The 16,082-nt window shown below is 43.9% G+C and overlaps 1 protein-coding gene across 6 annotated transcripts in view; it reads right to left on the bottom strand.

Moving 5' to 3' along the window:
* Nucleotides 1-16,082, bottom strand: part of TEAD1 (TEA domain transcription factor 1) — a 152,491-nt gene that overhangs the window by 31,860 nt on the left and 104,549 nt on the right. Inside the window, exons 4-9 of one of the 6 annotated variants that reach the window (XM_014882468.2) lie at nucleotides 12,498-12,562; nucleotides 9,877-9,939; nucleotides 9,726-9,788; nucleotides 1,711-1,722; nucleotides 376-510; nucleotides 137-183 (exon numbers count right to left, since the gene is read on the bottom strand). In XM_014882468.2, coding sequence (XP_014737954.1) covers nucleotides 137-183; nucleotides 376-510; nucleotides 1,711-1,722; nucleotides 9,726-9,788; nucleotides 9,877-9,939; nucleotides 12,498-12,562 — 385 coding nt within the window. The remainder of the gene's footprint in view (nucleotides 1-136; nucleotides 184-375; nucleotides 511-1,710; nucleotides 1,723-9,725; nucleotides 9,789-9,876; nucleotides 9,940-12,497; nucleotides 12,563-16,082) is intronic. The other 5 variants (XM_088175766.1, XM_014882466.2, XM_014882469.2 and 2 more) reach the window with 5 other exon arrangements.

The raw sequence follows: 16,082 nt of genomic DNA, 5'->3' as shown, positions 1-16,082 counted from the left end.
GGCTCTTTCTTTCCCTAAAACTATCTTCACCTCCTTTTTTGGAAAATTTTGCAGGTTCTTGCTTCCCTGGTCTCACAGAGTGCACAAACCACCCTTGACACTTCAGAGAGAAACACATTTGAATTTTCAGACTTACTCTTGCGAGGATCCAGGCTGCCCCGTTTGAATCATGCCCGGCCAAAACTGCAAGAGGAAAAAAAAAAAGACAACACACAGTTGTTCTCTTTGTTGGAAGAACCTCTGGGTATTTCTGAACAAGCATGATTCCTTTTGCAAACTCAAGTCAAAGCATTAATCCGTTCATTCCGTCTCAGTTTTCGAGTGAGCATTGTTAGGGAATACAGGGAATTTTTTGGGACTCAGCTAATGACTTACCCCAGGTGCCCCAGGAAATGTAGGACGGGGAATTCCTGGCAGGCCCAGCTTGTTGTGAATAGCAGTGGCTGAGACTATCTGAGCTGATGACATTGCTGCCATGTGCTGGAGTGCTTTGTCCTTTGCTGTCTGATCCTTTAATATGACAATTACACGGAGTCTTAAAACATTTGGCACAACAAACGATGTCAAATAACTGCAGCTACAAGCACGTAACTAAAAACTTAAAAAAGCCACACAGAAAATAGCCAAATTAGCAAACCATGCAGGGAAAAAAAAATACAGCACGGAGGCTAACACTCAAACTACCTCAAGGCAAAACCTCCTCTCAGACATGCATGGTAGACCTGAATTCTCACAGCCTGCTCTGCCAACACGCAGGAAACTCTGGGAGAGCAAACTACTGCCCACTTGTTTATCTGGGCAAATTCTGATTTTTTAAAATCAGGCTGGGCTAAACAGGGCGTGCTCCTGAGGCTCAGCTCTGCCTGCAGGACAGGGAGCACTGAGATTTGAGCTCTATCATTTCCATCTGAGAGAAGTTTGCCTTTCGTATTGCATTGTAAAATGGGAACACAGAACTGCAAACAGGGGCAGAGTTTTCTTCATGCTTACGGGCTCAGAGACATTTTAGATTCAGCTTTACCACAAGCATTTCGAAAGTTAGGTCACAAACATGGATTTCCATGGCATTTTAAGTTTTCAGATGTGGCATTTCATTGGTTTACAGTGTTCTCAAAGAAAGCCACCAGCCATAAAATTCCTGCTTTTTTGGAGCACGCAGGAAGGAGTTTAGGAAAAGGGGGATTGTTATCAGTTATGTGTATTAGAGCAGCACTTGGAGTCCCAGCCACTGCCAGCCAGGTATGGTCACAGGACAGGCAGGGAAGGCCTCTTAATGCAACAGGGTTAACCAGGGGGATGTCTTAGGTCAGGGAAAATGAGTTAACAACAAGCTGCTACAGGCTGGTAAAGCAGGGTTCCTCATCCAGAAGTACTGGATTAATAAGTGCCAATATTTAGGTGTGTCACTTAGAGTGAAGGAACACAAGCAGTATTAGGCGAGGATGTTTTGGGAGGTCTTTCTTCTGCTTTTATTTTACAAGCAAAGTTGCAAGCATGCTGGCAAGAGGTGCATGCTCTTATGTATGATATATGACTTTGCACATATGCTCCCTCTAAAGCTTGTATGTAGTAGTACTATAGGTGAGCAGTTTCGTCCTTTGAATAGCTCCTTTAGAAACAGCACAGGCTGAAAGTACAGGAAAAGCTAGCCAAAAAATTCTGCCAAGCACAGCTAAGGTACATAATACTTGGTTTAGTCAAAATACTTACCATGCTTGTTACCTGGATACAACAACAAACAGTTTATTAAAATGCTTGTGTAGAATAGCAGACTCTTAGCAAAATATGAACAAAATAGTAAGAGACAAAGGAAGAGCAGTTTGCTCAACATTAAATATCAGCTTTAAACAAATGCATTATTTTCACCTAGGGCCTGATTCATTAAAAGTGGAGGGAGAAAAAGGATAAAAAAACACCCAAACAACAAAACCATGGGGAGAAACAATCCCCAGCTCCCTGTGTGAAAGCTGTGGATACTGAAGGAGAGGGATTGTTGCTGTGTGTTGTGTGTTTCCCTTAGCTGTGCGAGGAGCCCCTGTGGGACAAACCCTGGAGAGCAGCAGGTGGAGCAGGGCAGGAGATGCTGAGCATCACTCCCTGTGCACCCTGCAGGGTGTGAGGATGAGGGACAGCCCCTGTGCTCAGCATCATTCCCTGTGCACCCTGCAGGGTGTGAGGCTCTAACACAGCCCCTGTGCTCAGCTGCCTGAGCAGCTCTAACACCCTGGGCTCTGCTGTGCTGGAGGGACACATCCCTCAGTGCAGGGACCAACTCAGTCCTTTCTCAAAACGTGTAGCTTTCCAATATTACCACAACCAGTTTTCTGGTTAAGAGCTGGAAGTCAGCCCTGGCTCTCAGCCCTGCCTGCCCCAGGGTGGGAGGTGTGCACAGGAGGTTTGTTTGTGTGCAGGGCATGTTTCACTGGCTGCCTTTGGATGTCTGCAGATCACCAGGCTAAAAAGATGTTTTGCTGGGTGCTAAGAAGGGGCAGAATCCTGAAGTTCATGCAGCTCCCCAGACCCACAGCAAGAAGGAGCCTCCATCACGAAAAGATGAAAGTGAGATGCCCTGGAGCAATATGGAGATCTAGCCCTACCAGACTTCTCTGTTCCACCCTTTTTCTGTAAGCAGAGCTGGTTTGGAAATGCCAAACCACGAGAGTCTCACCCGGTCTGCTGAATCCTACCAAACGCCAACATTCAGGGGACCTGTATCCTGTGTGTAAAATAAATGATACAAGAGGCATGTGCCTCTGGGTCCCAGTAACCTCCTAAACCGCGTGGGTGCTGCTTTTGTGACTCCCTTGTTATTCTCCAGACGTGCTGTGGCACTACAGGCTCCTCTCCTGCACTGCCTCCTGCCTGTCACCAGCCATCCTGTGACACAAAGAGTGCCTGGGCCCCTGCCAAGGTGCCAAACTCTTCTGGATCCACTGTTAGATGGATCCAAACTAAAGGAGAATTTAAAAGTGAAAGCTTTGTCAGGGCTATTAAAGTCCATTCCTGGGAGTTGCCTGAGCCTGAGGTAGGTTATATGTCTATGGAATTGTTCATCTTGCCTTGCTTTATCCCTCTAAAGTCCCTGGCTAATTCCCTGCTTGTGTTAGTGCAGCTCCAGGAGAAAGAAGCTGTATTTATTTCTGGAACCAACAAAAGTGCATTACTTCCTGTAATGTTACTGCCACCCAAGGACTAGAATAGGAGCTTGGATACCCAGCAAATCCCACCCTAACAGATGAACTAAGAAAATCTTTTGAAGATTTACACTTCCTTCAGAATCTTCTGGGGAGCTCTTAGTCACCATTACAGTGAATCTGATGATCCTGAATTTTAGGGACAGTGACAGGGATTTTTGGAGGGAGAAAACATCCTTTCTTTTGTGATATGAAATGGTATGTGCCTTCCTTCTTGCCAATTGCTGCTTTTCACCCTAGAATAATCTGTATTTTGTGGGGCCATTCATCTCATCCTCTTTGAGTGATTACGTTTCCAGGAGGATGGAGAGAAAGAAAAAAACCTTCAGCATGACAGGTCAGAAAGGCAATCCTTGCAATAGGGCTGGTTTTGAGGTGTTTCAACAACCCCCAAGAGTCTCCTACAGGTGACAAATCTGATCTGGGACATCAGCCCAATACACTCCAACGGGAAGTTTCACCTTTTGTAGGCTTAGGAATCTTTGCACAGTGGGAAGATCAGCTTTTCCCAAAGCCACTTTACATCCAAACATGACAGAAATCAAATTCAAAGTCAAATACAGATACTTATGAGGCCCTGAATTACACTGGCAAAAAAGCACCTTCAGCTCCAGGTACTTTTGGAGAGCTGCAAGGTGCCTGTGCTTGTATAACCAAGCAGACTCCATGGTCTTCAAAAATAATTGGGATGCCCACATTTTAAAGCTGTTTATTTAGATTGCAATATCAGCTTGTCTGCCACTTAAAAACAAGTGTATGTTGGGGTTTTTCATGCTGTAATAGAGAGCACTCGTAGCCAGGAGGGAATGAGGCTCTCCACCTATCACTGCGAGGCAGCAGCTTCTGGGATGAAACCTGGTAACTGATTAATAACACACAATGGTATTACATCACAGTTTAGGCAGCAAGAGAAGTAATATATCCAATTAAAACGGCAGGGGTAATTTACACAGGCAGATTACAGTAATTACCCAGGTTGGAATTTGGCCAGGACAAATGGGTTAACACCCCTGCTCTAAAACAGGAACGTTGTGGGATTTTTAATGACTGCAAATAGTTAAGATTTCGGTTTCCTATCTTGTCCAAGACAGAAAGGCTTGGTTTTGCTCTCACTTTGTAAAGCTGCAATAATTTCTTTCAGCTCAATGATGTAGTAAAACAAAAGTTTGGCCCAGCATGCTTACAGTCCCGTGCTGAGGTTCAGCAGAGGCTTGGGGGGACAGCATCTCCTGCTGAAGCATTAATTCCTGCTGGAGCTGAAGGTATTCCCTGGATAGGTCCCATGTGGCCCTGACCTGGTTTGACCCTGCTTAACTGATGAGCTCGGAGGGGATTCTGCTGCCCAGGAACGACACTGGAGTGAGCAACAGTCTGTACTCACAGCCCTGCCCTCCCCTCTGCTTACAAAAGTCTTCTGCAGAGGGGTACAGAATTAGTAATTATTGTTACCAGGGTGGATTTAGAGTACAGGCAGTGGAAAACTGGTCTAGTTCCACTAAATCCCTGAAATATCATCTCTGTAGTGCAGACCAAGATGTGCCTCAGTTTTAGCTGACTGCTTCAGGCTGCAGTTGCACACACCTTGTTTTTGGGAGATGTAAACATCTAATGCAAGGAGACTACAACTTTTAATGAATCAGGCCCTTGGGGTTTGCTTTTCACAATTCATATTGGAATGCAAAATACATAGTTAAATTAGATAATAATAATTCCCCAGTATCATTCAATTATAAATCTTAATATCTATAAAAGCCCTGCATGAAACAAGGCTTCTATATGACAAGCACAAAAGGATTTGTGCTTGATTTTCTTTTAATCCAACATAAACAGAAGAATAATTCAATCAATCAGTTAAAACAAGTTCTTAAGCAAAAAATAAAAACTGTTATCCTAGAATGATAAATGGGGCTTTGAATACCATGTTATCTATGACTTTGGGAGAAAAAAAAATCTAAGACAGTATGAGGAAAAGTAAGCACAACAGAACAGTATTAATTCAAGAAGCCCTAAAACCTGTACCAATATTTAAAATGCAAAACTTTTCATGTAAGAAAAAAAAAAAAAAGACATAAGAAACAACACAAAATGGATGTTACAGTAACACTAGCATAAAATAGCTTCCTAATAAGCAATTTTGCAGATGTTATTTCTGCTCAGATCTCATATTGATTCAAATAACCTTTACAATAATTAGCTGTAGCTCAAAAAAGATAAACAAATCATGACAATATACAATTGTTCTGGACAAAAGATAGAGAGCACTTCAGTGTTTCTAGCCCTGATCTCCAATTTGCTTATTATTAGAGAAGACAGGAGTAAATACAAAAGCTGGCTATTTCAGCCAGGCAATAGCTAATGCCAAGAAGAGAATGCGCATTCAAAGCTGTCCCAACTTGCTGCCTAATGAGTAGCAATTAATACATCTTATTGTATTTCAAAATGCTGAAGACTCCATTCACATCAAAGGGAATTTTTCAAGGCTTTTATCATTGTTCATTTAAAAAAGTATAGAGCTATCTTTAGCATTTTATAATTGACAACAATATTTTCTTTTTATCCCTAAATGCGGAATGTAGAATAATGGATTTAAAAACATGTCATAGATGTGAACTGTAGGCATTTTAATGTGGGGTTTTTTGTCACTAATTAATCTTGCACTATGAAAAAAAATCTGATATGAAAGCCCAAGACAGATGTATACCCTGCTGTGAACACCTTTGCCCTCTGTTTATGTACAACTTCCAATCCATCTTTTGTCCTGAATGGACAGAGGTGACTTTGGCTCCCTGCCAGTGCAAAGGTGGGCAGTGCTGTGACCTGACACTATGGACTGGTGTATTTGACACAGAAACACAACACTGGAGTGCAAAAATCCTGCCTTGCCTGCTCCAAAGTGTGAGTGGAAATGCCATGAAGAGGAGCTGCCTTTCAGATCTGTCTCCAAGGACAACTTCATCTCAGCCTCTCTTCCCGTTTTCATGACATTAAACTTCTCTAACTTCAGGAAGATTTTAATAACCTCAGTAAATCAAGATTAAAATCCCTAAAATAGGTGTATTTTTCCTGCTGCAAAGAGAATTAAAATGCATGACATCCCTGGAAGGGCTGAGAGGACATTCTTCACTGGTGGTCTGGAAAGGCAGCAATAGCATTTATGGGTGAAACTTCACTTCCTTGCAGGCTCAGGATCCATCCATCCACAGTGACTGCAGGCACTTCTCATTGAAGAAAAGGGACTTTGCTGCACCAAGCAGACTTCATGGCATGCAGGTGAGATTTCTGCCTCTTAGGAAAGTTTCCAGTGCCATGTGTGCACTGAGATCCTTCCATCCTTGTGGACTTTTGCAGAAGATTAGCACAAGATTTATCCAAGTCCTCTCCTCTCCAAGAGCAGGTTTCAGACCAAGGCAGGACAGTAAGGTCTCTTGGTACAAAATAAACTCAGCATCTACTTGGGGGAAAAGGGTTATTTGTATAAACACTTTGAGGCCAGGAGCTGGGGCCAACGGGACAAATCAGATCAGACCCATCTCAAAAGAAAATTGACACCAGATGCATATGGGATTTTTAAAAAGAAGTAATTTCCCTGGATGCCACCAAGCACAGGTTTTACAAGTGGCAGCTCACTGTTAAAAGGGTGAGTTGGCCTGGGTGGGAAGCATAGAATCATAGAATGGTTTGGGTTGGAAGGGACCTTAAAAATCATCTATTTCCAAGCCCACTGCTGGTGGGACTTTTTCAAAAGGTCACCTCCCACCAGAGCAGGTTGCTCCAAACACCATCCAGCCTGGCCATGACCACTACCAGGGCTGAGACACCCATAGCTTCTCTGGGCAACCTCTTCCAGAGCCTCACCACCCTTACAGAATTTCTTTTTCTCCTAATATCTAATCTCAACCTCTTTCAGTTGGAAGCCTTTCCTCCTTGTCCTGTCAATACATGCTCGTGTGAAAAATCGTGGCTGCAAAAAACGGCAAAAAACTGCAAAAAATTTTTATCTTCTCCTTGGTCAGCCCTTGGTCAGGGAATGCAGGCCCACTCCAGGACTGCAAGAGCCCATCATCTTCATGGGGACATTGATGGGGCTGCTGCCAAAGCTGGTCCCTGTGGAAACAATGAGCACTCAGAGGTGCTGGAAGGTATCCACCGTGTCTTCCTTTTGCTCCAGTGATGTCCTTCTCAGGCAGCTTTTGAAGTCCCCTCCAGACTGCTTTGGCAGGGGGGAGTTGGACTACATGATCTCCAGAGATGCCTTTCAATCCTAACTGGTCCATGGCTCTGGGTGATTCTGGGTGACAGTGGGCCATAGGGATGGTTGAACACAGGAATAATAAGAAAAAAGGGGAATAGCACTGACAGAATGTCTGGAGAAGCAAAGGTCCATCTCAGGTTCAAAACCAGCAGCTTCCACCACCTCCAGGGAGCAACTGCAGCAGGCAAGAGGAATGAGAGCTCTCTTCTCCACGAGGCAGCTCCCTCCTGGCACCTTCTCACATCACAGTTCCACCTCTTCTGCGTGGGGAGGGAAAAGCCCGTGGGAGGCTGCCCCTTCTCCAGGAGGGACCAGGGAATGAGGCAGGTGTCACAACAAGGCTCCTGGCTCCCTGACACCGCAGAGTGTTGGGGCCTGGAGCTGGGGAATATTCCTGAATCCATCATTTCCAGCAGTGACATGGCAGCTGCTCTGCTTTCCACTCAGCGCTGGGGAGCTGCAGCCCCTGGACAGCTGGGAAAGGGCAAGCAGCTATGAATGAAGCTCTCACAAAATATTGTGTTGTCCAAACAGATCTTCCCTTCTTCAGGCAACTCCTTAAAATGAAAATTCCTTCCAGATCTCTATTTACTGCAAATCTCTATTTACTAGGCTAATGAAATATTCTTAGGGTTTGGCTAATTCTTTGTTCTTTGGAAAGCTTCGATAAAAGTACTGCAGGTGTAGTACTCAAAAATGTTTCTAAATGCTTTGTGTCTTCACATTTTAAGGTACTTTGATCATTCAGAAAGGGAAACGTTTTAGAACAGTAAATCCAATAACTGTGTTTGGCTCCTAAGCCTGTGTTTGGTACCTGATTTTTTGGCTTCCTGATTTTTTTGCAGCCCTGAGCTCTCGACAGTCCTCTAAAACTCCAGGAGCTGCCGGTGCTGAGCACCTCTGAAAGTAAGGCCACCTACTTAGATACTTAATTTTAGGCATCAAGGCTTGACAATTTGAGCTTAAAATGCTACATATCTCTGTATTATTATTATTGCACCCTGGGTTAAAAAGCAGTACGTTTAATTTATCTTAGCCGTTCTTTACGAACCCCAACTGCTCAGCCAGTGCAGCTAAAAAGCCAGCCACCAACAGCCAGACAAGCTTGCCAGCATGCTGCCCATGAAAAACCCAGTGCTTCTGTCAGGGAGGCCTGTTACAAAGCCAGGCTGTTATTATTCCTGCACTTGCAGATCCAGGATGGGGGTGAGCATCCGCAGAGCTCACCGCTCACAGGAGCGGGAAAGCGCCGCCCGAAACGTTTTGCTTTCCAGCCAGAACAAAAACGTGATTTGTTCTCCTATCTGGGTGAAGGAAAAGGGGAAAAAAAAAATCCACTCACATTAAAAAAATAACAAAAAAAAAGAGGGAAGTAAAAGATTTACAAGTTCCTTTGCTTTAAAAAGAAAAAAATCTGCAGCAAAAACTGCAAAACTCCTTCTTCCACTTTTAAATGGTGTGGAAAAAACCCCCAAAAATCTCAAGATCTCTGCTGGAAAACTTGAAAAAACAAGCAATCCAAGAAACCCCTATGAAGCATTTCCAAGAGGTTCTTTTCAGCCTTAGAATATATTTTATGGAAGGCAGAGAAAACATGGACATGTACAATTCATCATGTCAGATTAAGCAAACATACTTAATATTCCCTGAACAGGACTCTGACTGAGGCTCTCCAAAGATTAAATGTCAATAATTTACTTTAAAAAAATTAAATTTCAGGGAATCTTGTAAAGAGTGTGTAACTTGAGGTGATGCTAGATTGTAGTCTAGAAACACCATAGAGCAATCTGGAAAAGCTGTGCTCTCTGGCACTTGGAATAAAGGATCTGGTTTAAGTATTCTTGATAGCAGTTCAGAAGCATGGGCAAAAAAAAAAAAACATTTGGGAATGGAGAACAATTACTCCTATGGAAAAAAAATAATATAAAAAAGATAAAAAGCATCTACACAACTGTGCAAAGCCCCTGTGTACTTAAATACACTGCTAGGACTCAACTGCTAAAAAGTAAAACAAAAAAGGGACTAACGGGTTAAAAACCAGGTTTAGGTGCTGAGCTGTTACAGAGAGGAGTTCACTTGGCATTCGGACAGTGTTAAAACAACGATTTTAATGTGGATGCTAGTGCAGAACCCGGGGATTAAACACAAAGAGACACAGACAGCTCCCACATGCAGAACAGGAGGTGAGGGCAGAGCAGCCCCAGCGCTCGCCCAGCACCGCGGGGAGGAGGAAGGGACAGGCAGAGCAACCACAAGCCCAAAAGCAGAAAAGCGCATACCTTCAGCTTGGAATGAAAATCACGAGATTTCCTTCTGGCAAGAACCTGAATGTGACTAGACACCTGCAGGGTAGGGGAAGGGAGGAAACAAAGGAAAAGCCTGTAACCATGGAGATGAAAAGCCCCCTACAACTGGGCAAGCCAAACGTACCTTAATGGCGGCTTGAATTTCTCGAACTTTCTTTCTTGCTAAGACCTGTATGTGACTAGACACCTACATTGTTCAGGTTTATAGGGGAAAAAAAAAAAAAAACAACAAACAAAAGAAAAACAAAAAGCAAATCAAATTTTAAATGTCTATTTTTTTTCTTGAAAAATAAAAAAAAAAGAAAAAGAAAAAAAAAAGAAACTTTTCGGAGGGGAGGAAGTTATTTGCATCTTCAGTAAGCTCTGCTGTTAAAGATACCACATTCCCAGCCAGATACCAAGCTCTTAGCACCAAGGCTTAACAATGCAGGTTGTCACTGCAGTGACTTGATTAAGGAAATAAAAAAAAAATTAAAAAAAAAAGAGAAAGGGAAAAAAAAGTGTAACCCACCAGGATGTGCATTCAGCTACAAGATAGAAGACACAATTCACAGCTGGAGGCAGCCCACGTGCTTTGGTACCCATCCCATCCATGCCCAGGCCCTGAGCTCTCATGTGAGGAGCCCAAAGGATTTCTACCCCATCTGCTGGGTGCCCACTCTGACCATTTGCCACTAGGCTTGAGACATAACTTGGCACCCAGAAATTTTATCCATTATTTATGGTGCTCTGCAGCTCCAATGAGGAGATTCAGGCTGCATTTGGAGTCCACTGAAATGCTTTAAATTCTGGCACAAATGATGAAATACTGGCACAGCACATGTCCCTGAACCCCTGCTGGTTTCCTCGGTAATCTCAGCATCAAAACATTAGTGTAACTGGGGACCAGAAACTTGACATCAGCTTTGGTGATGCCCACGTCTGGTCCATGGCTGTTCTGCTCAGAAATTTCTGCAAACCCAGTCCTGCACTACACCAGTTATTGGTCAGAAGTTGCTGCCTGTGCAGTGAAGGCTCTGGGGCCAAATTCACATTCCTGTTTACCCAGGGACATACTGAAATCCATGCTGCTGCTGCTGCTGCTGAGGGTTTAATGATGCTGCCCAGCATCACTTGGTAGCACTCAGCATCCTTCAGCCCTCTGTGAGAAGGTTTAAAACCTGCAGTGATGGCAAAAACAACTAAAGGGAAATCTCTGATGCTCGTTTGACCCAGGACATACCATATCAGGTGGTGCACACTTTTCCTACATTACTTACAATTCCTGTCTGGGAAAGAACAAAGCAAAAGAAAAGGAGGGACAATGATTTCCTCCTCTGTAAGACTACCCTGTGACAGTAGCACCAAAAAGCCTGTGTTTTAGTCGGGATACAAACAGTGATGCATCAGTGAGTGCAGCCCCTGAAGGACACCTTTGAGGAGCAGCTCAGGAATCAGTTGGCAGTAATTCAGAGTTACACTGCTGCTTACTGAGCAATTTTGCACTCAAACACCTCGACTGAGGTTTCACACATGTTCATTTGTTTTGCTTTCAGTGGAATATTAGTGGTGTTAAAGGTTACACAAGAAGAACAATCATAACATTTAATTGCTGGGTTAAAACTCCAGAGCAGTGACAAACCAACTTTTTTAGGCACTCAGTTTAAAGTGATTTATGCATCACTGCAGAGGGGTGTACAAGTATGGAGGCAGACATCACCACACATCACAGCTCTCCTGGTTTTTGGCACATGCTAAGGGCCAAGGATCTAACCCCAAGCTCTGCATTTTGGCTCCTGAGGCAACTTTACAATCCCAGCCTAACTTCCAACTCCTGGAGCTTCATGGGCAAGGCAGGGCAGAACTGGGGACTCTGCCTTTAGTTTGTCACTTTTTCCCAGCCTTTGGTTTGTCCCTTTTCCACGTGTTGCAGTTCTCCTCCTTCCTGATGCCTTTTCTCATCCCTGGCACACATGCTTCCTTCCTGACTGACAAGGGACACCACCCAGGGCAAAACAGCACCCAAAAAGCAAGGAGCTTTTTTATTGTGGAGCATTTTTAAACAGTGCAGTGACCACTGCATAAACTACACACAAACTGTGCTTTCTGCAAGGCTGCTGATTGCTGTGAATATTATGAATTAAATGATTTAGTAATATGAGATAAATTAATGGTTATATGTGGTAATTGTCTAAAAAAAAAATTCAGGTGGTTTTAAGGTTTATTCTGACTCTTGGATGAATGAAATCTTACTATGGTCAAAGACCAGGAGCCTGAAGGCTCTTAGGGAAATTTACAAATTAATTTTAAATCCTGTAGCAACTACTGGCCATAAGCTGAGACCATTATTATGATCAGTTCATTTTCATATATTTACTTCTCATATCCAAGAATCATACCCTCTATTATACAGCCAAATTCTCTTAACTTTAATGAAGTTCCATTCTTTACCATCTCAAAATAATAATTGCATTATAATGTTATATAGAGAAATAAGGCACAATGCTTTATGGTTTTTGCTTCAACTTTTGAATTTTTTTATGAAATACGGGGGGGATAATAGCTTCATTTACAGGCAATTAATAACACCTAAACTGCAACATAAACCCCAGAGTTTTAAATATTCTCTAAACAGCATGTATTTAATCTGAATAGTGAAGTCAATACATCATCCCATCAGAGCTGAAGCACAGACAGCCACTGCAGCCAAAAATGCCATATTTTGTCATTCACTGACATGCATACTTCCCCACTGGGTTATTTTACCTGCTTCCTGGTCCGTGTCTTCCCTGTCCTAAGTTTGATGTATCTGGCTATCAATTCATTCCTACCTGAAACAAAGAAAAATTGATGGTAAGGGACAAGCAGCACGACACCCAGGAGCACCACCCAAACACCCCACTGAACACACGAGCCCCACGTGTACCAGGTTTGTTTTCTCACACACCCTCCCCTTGTCTTTGCAGGCAGTTTGGCAGCATTTCTCACTGTCCATCAGTGTTTCTGTTCCATGCCCTTGCCAGGCACTGCGTGTGCAGAGAATTGCAGCAGGAGCAGTGCAGAGCACCGTGCCTGCCCACCGAGGTCCTGCAGTGATTTACAGGCACAGAGGCACCTCCTTGGCCACCAGCCGTGCCCAGCATCATCTCCCACTGCTCAACCTCCCCTGCTGGGGCTCACACAAGGTCTGGGCTCCTCTGGCTTTTGTTCCAGCTGCTCCAGGTGTTGTGTGCCCCCCTGGACCCCTGTGGCTGCTCTTGAGAAGGTCGTGTGCTACCTAAGTGCCAATCGCCCACATGTGCCAGCTTCTCTCCAAGCTCTAACTCTGCAAGGAGGACAGCAAAATCTGTCCTTCCTGCCAGGAATCTCCTCCAGAGATGGAAATCACTGTCCCAGGCCAGCAGGTTATCAATCACACCCTTAACTCCACTCACAAGGGTGGCTGCCCTGCAGTGCTGATGTTCCTGTGGGATCAACACGCTGGTTTGTTATTCAGAGCTCTGTTTGTCTTGGAAACGTGAAATGCTCCCAAGTCTCTAAAATGGCTATTTGACTCGTCTTCAGCCACACATTGTGCTACCTAATGCAAACTAACATTTTCTATCCAAATAATTTCCTTCCTAAGTATTGCTGACACAGAAGATGACACAAGTTTTATGTGGTGTCCTGTTTATTTTCACTGCATATAATGTTTCTCCTCTATGAGTTGTAATAACTTAAATATACTTGTTCAACAAGCCCTAAGTTACAGAGCTATTTGCATTCAGCACTGGGGAAAAGCAGCCCATGTGTAGAAAACGAGAAAACTGATTTAGCAGCGAGCTGAAAATGGGGAGGTTAAGAAAATAACTTGTCACCCACCAAGCTATTTTGAAGTGGATGAGTACATAGCTGGGGAATGCAGAAAATTATTTTATCAGCCAGGGCTTCAAACTCTTACAGCTTTAATATTGTGGGGGAGAGACGGGGAAGTTTTGAAGTAGCCTGCATATGCTTGAAGTGCATTTTGTTGACTGAAAGATTGAACACGTTTAGTCAAATTAGACTTTTTTCTTCTGTCTCTCCCTGTGAGCCTTATTTTGCACCCTTTGTATCAAATGCTTCACGGTTCCTGTCTCTTTCATATTTGCTAAATGGGTACCAGAACACGAAATACCAACGTGCCTCAGAGCAGAGCTGCGTTTTTGTTTTGGTCTGAGCTGTGTGCCACGTTCCCCACCACATGGCACTGCTCTGTACCTCCCCAGCAGGTCTCCTCGGGACAAACTTCCAGAGGTAAATTTTGCGTGAGCAAACAGTTCCACAAACCAGCCACATTTCTGCACACAAATGAGGGATTTCCTGTGCAAACAGAGGAGCAGGTAGTTACCTAATTCCATGCAAAGGTCTTGTCTTTGGGCTAGACACGAGCCCTGCAGCCTGCAGTGCTCACAAAATGCCTTTTGCAGTGAACAAGTGGCTTTGTGTTTGGGGGGTGAAACCAGGGAATGCTCCACCCCTGTATCTCCCTGTTCTCATAACCCAAACAGAAACTGTAAGGGCTCTGTGGCCTGGTGAGATGCAGGGATCACCACGTTCCTGCAATCACCAGTGTGATAGGTGGCATGGACATTTTCCTATTTCTAAATGTACATTTTGGTTTAACTGGGGAATGCCCCCACTCCAGAAAGTACCTGCTTGACATATGTTTAAATATGTGCACACATAAATACCCAGAATGGGGTTTTTTGCTGATTGTCAGGTTGTTCTGATCAGCAGCTGGTGACTGTGCAAGGTCAGTGATACTCGAAGGTGACATGAAGGATGTGATGCCAGCTCTGCCTGTGCTGCAGATGTTTCAAATACCTGGGCACAGCACAGGTCACTCCAGCCACCCCTTGCCCATTAAGGCAGCCCTATGCAGCCCCTGCCCACAGCTGAGGTTTCACAGTTCTCCTCCCAGACAGGAGAGCTAAAAAGCTATTTTTAAAGGAAAGCTCAGGTTCCCAGGCAGCCACTTGACAGGAAAAGCATCTTTATTAAAAACACCAAGCACTGGAAGTCTAGACTGTATTATTTGAGTGCTGTCTCTGGTTGAGCCCCAGTCGACCCATGGAATACTTTGGCTTCACAAGGGGGGTTTCTGTAGCCATTATGTAGCTGCCCAGGGCTGTGACTAACAAGACTGCAGTTCTGGTAAGTGACTGCTTCCCTTAAGCTGAAGGCTACCCAGAGCCTAACTCCAGAAGGATCAACAGGGTGGGATAATTTGCCTTAACTTGCAGAGAGGAGGAACTCCACAAGGGACCATAAAAAGTGGCCAAGGTAAAAGCCTAACACAGGTTTTCCTTACCATCATGTTCTCAACACAGCAAAGACACATGCATCAGGTTTAGCCAGAGCAGGAGATACTGAAGGCTCACTAAATACCTTCTCCCTGGCCACAACTGGGATCTGAAAAGACATAAATTCTTTCTTGGGCTACCAGAAGCCAGAAACACAAACAGAAGCACTGCCTGACATAAACAAGATAGATGTCCCCAACTAAAAATTTACAGCCTTAATGTTATCTACCAAACACTGGTGCTCTTCTTTACCAACACTGACAGATAGGGACAGAAATGATCTTCTCTCCAGATCAGCCCAAAGAGGATTTTAAAGAAAGGAAAGCTTAATAATCCTAAAAGCACCCTTTCCTGCTCTTGGGAATGAGAAGAGTCTGAAACAAAAGGAGGCTCATAGAACTTCTTTAACTGGCCATTGGAAATCTTAGGGTGAAAAACACTCATTAATAAATAGATCTGTTTTCTCTAGAAAAGCTCAGCTGTGGAAATACTTTCCACACGCACCCTCCCTGTGTCTCCTTGTCATATATATCTGGGACATTGCCTGGCAGAAGAGAAGAGGTCAGATTTATGAACTGTAAATTTTCAGCTCTTTCTTTCTGTCATTTGCTGTGACAGTCCCCTACTTTGAATGTTTTGGTTCAGGTATCAAAGAGAGGCATGGGGAGGTGCCTGGTGAGATAAAACACCTTCACAGCACAGGAATCTTTTCCAAGCATCTTGTAAAGATCAGAAGACCACAACAAATATTTTACATAGGCTGCTTCTTGGAGTTTGCTTTTTTCCCCATTAATTCAGGCTTTACCTGTGATGTCCTTCTGTATCATCAGTGCAATTGCAAACTATAATTCTCCCTGGACTGATGCTGAGGAAGAGGTGCAAAGGAACATCTTTTTTAATCACACCATGGAGTAAAAAGGGAGTTCAGCTAGAAAACAGTGCAGGTGCTAAAAACCTGTGAGGCTTTGGGGGCAGCCAAAGCTCTCAGAGCTGTGCTGTGGCCCCTCCAAGGGCTGCTCCAGCCAAC

This window comes from Sturnus vulgaris, chromosome 18, assembly GCF_052056855.1.
Source record: "Sturnus vulgaris isolate bStuVul1 chromosome 18, bStuVul1.hap1, whole genome shotgun sequence".
Lineage (NCBI taxonomy): Eukaryota > Metazoa > Chordata > Aves > Passeriformes > Sturnidae > Sturnus > Sturnus vulgaris.
Note: the sequence above shows the minus strand (reverse complement) of the source record. Positions and strands in the feature narration are given on the sequence as shown.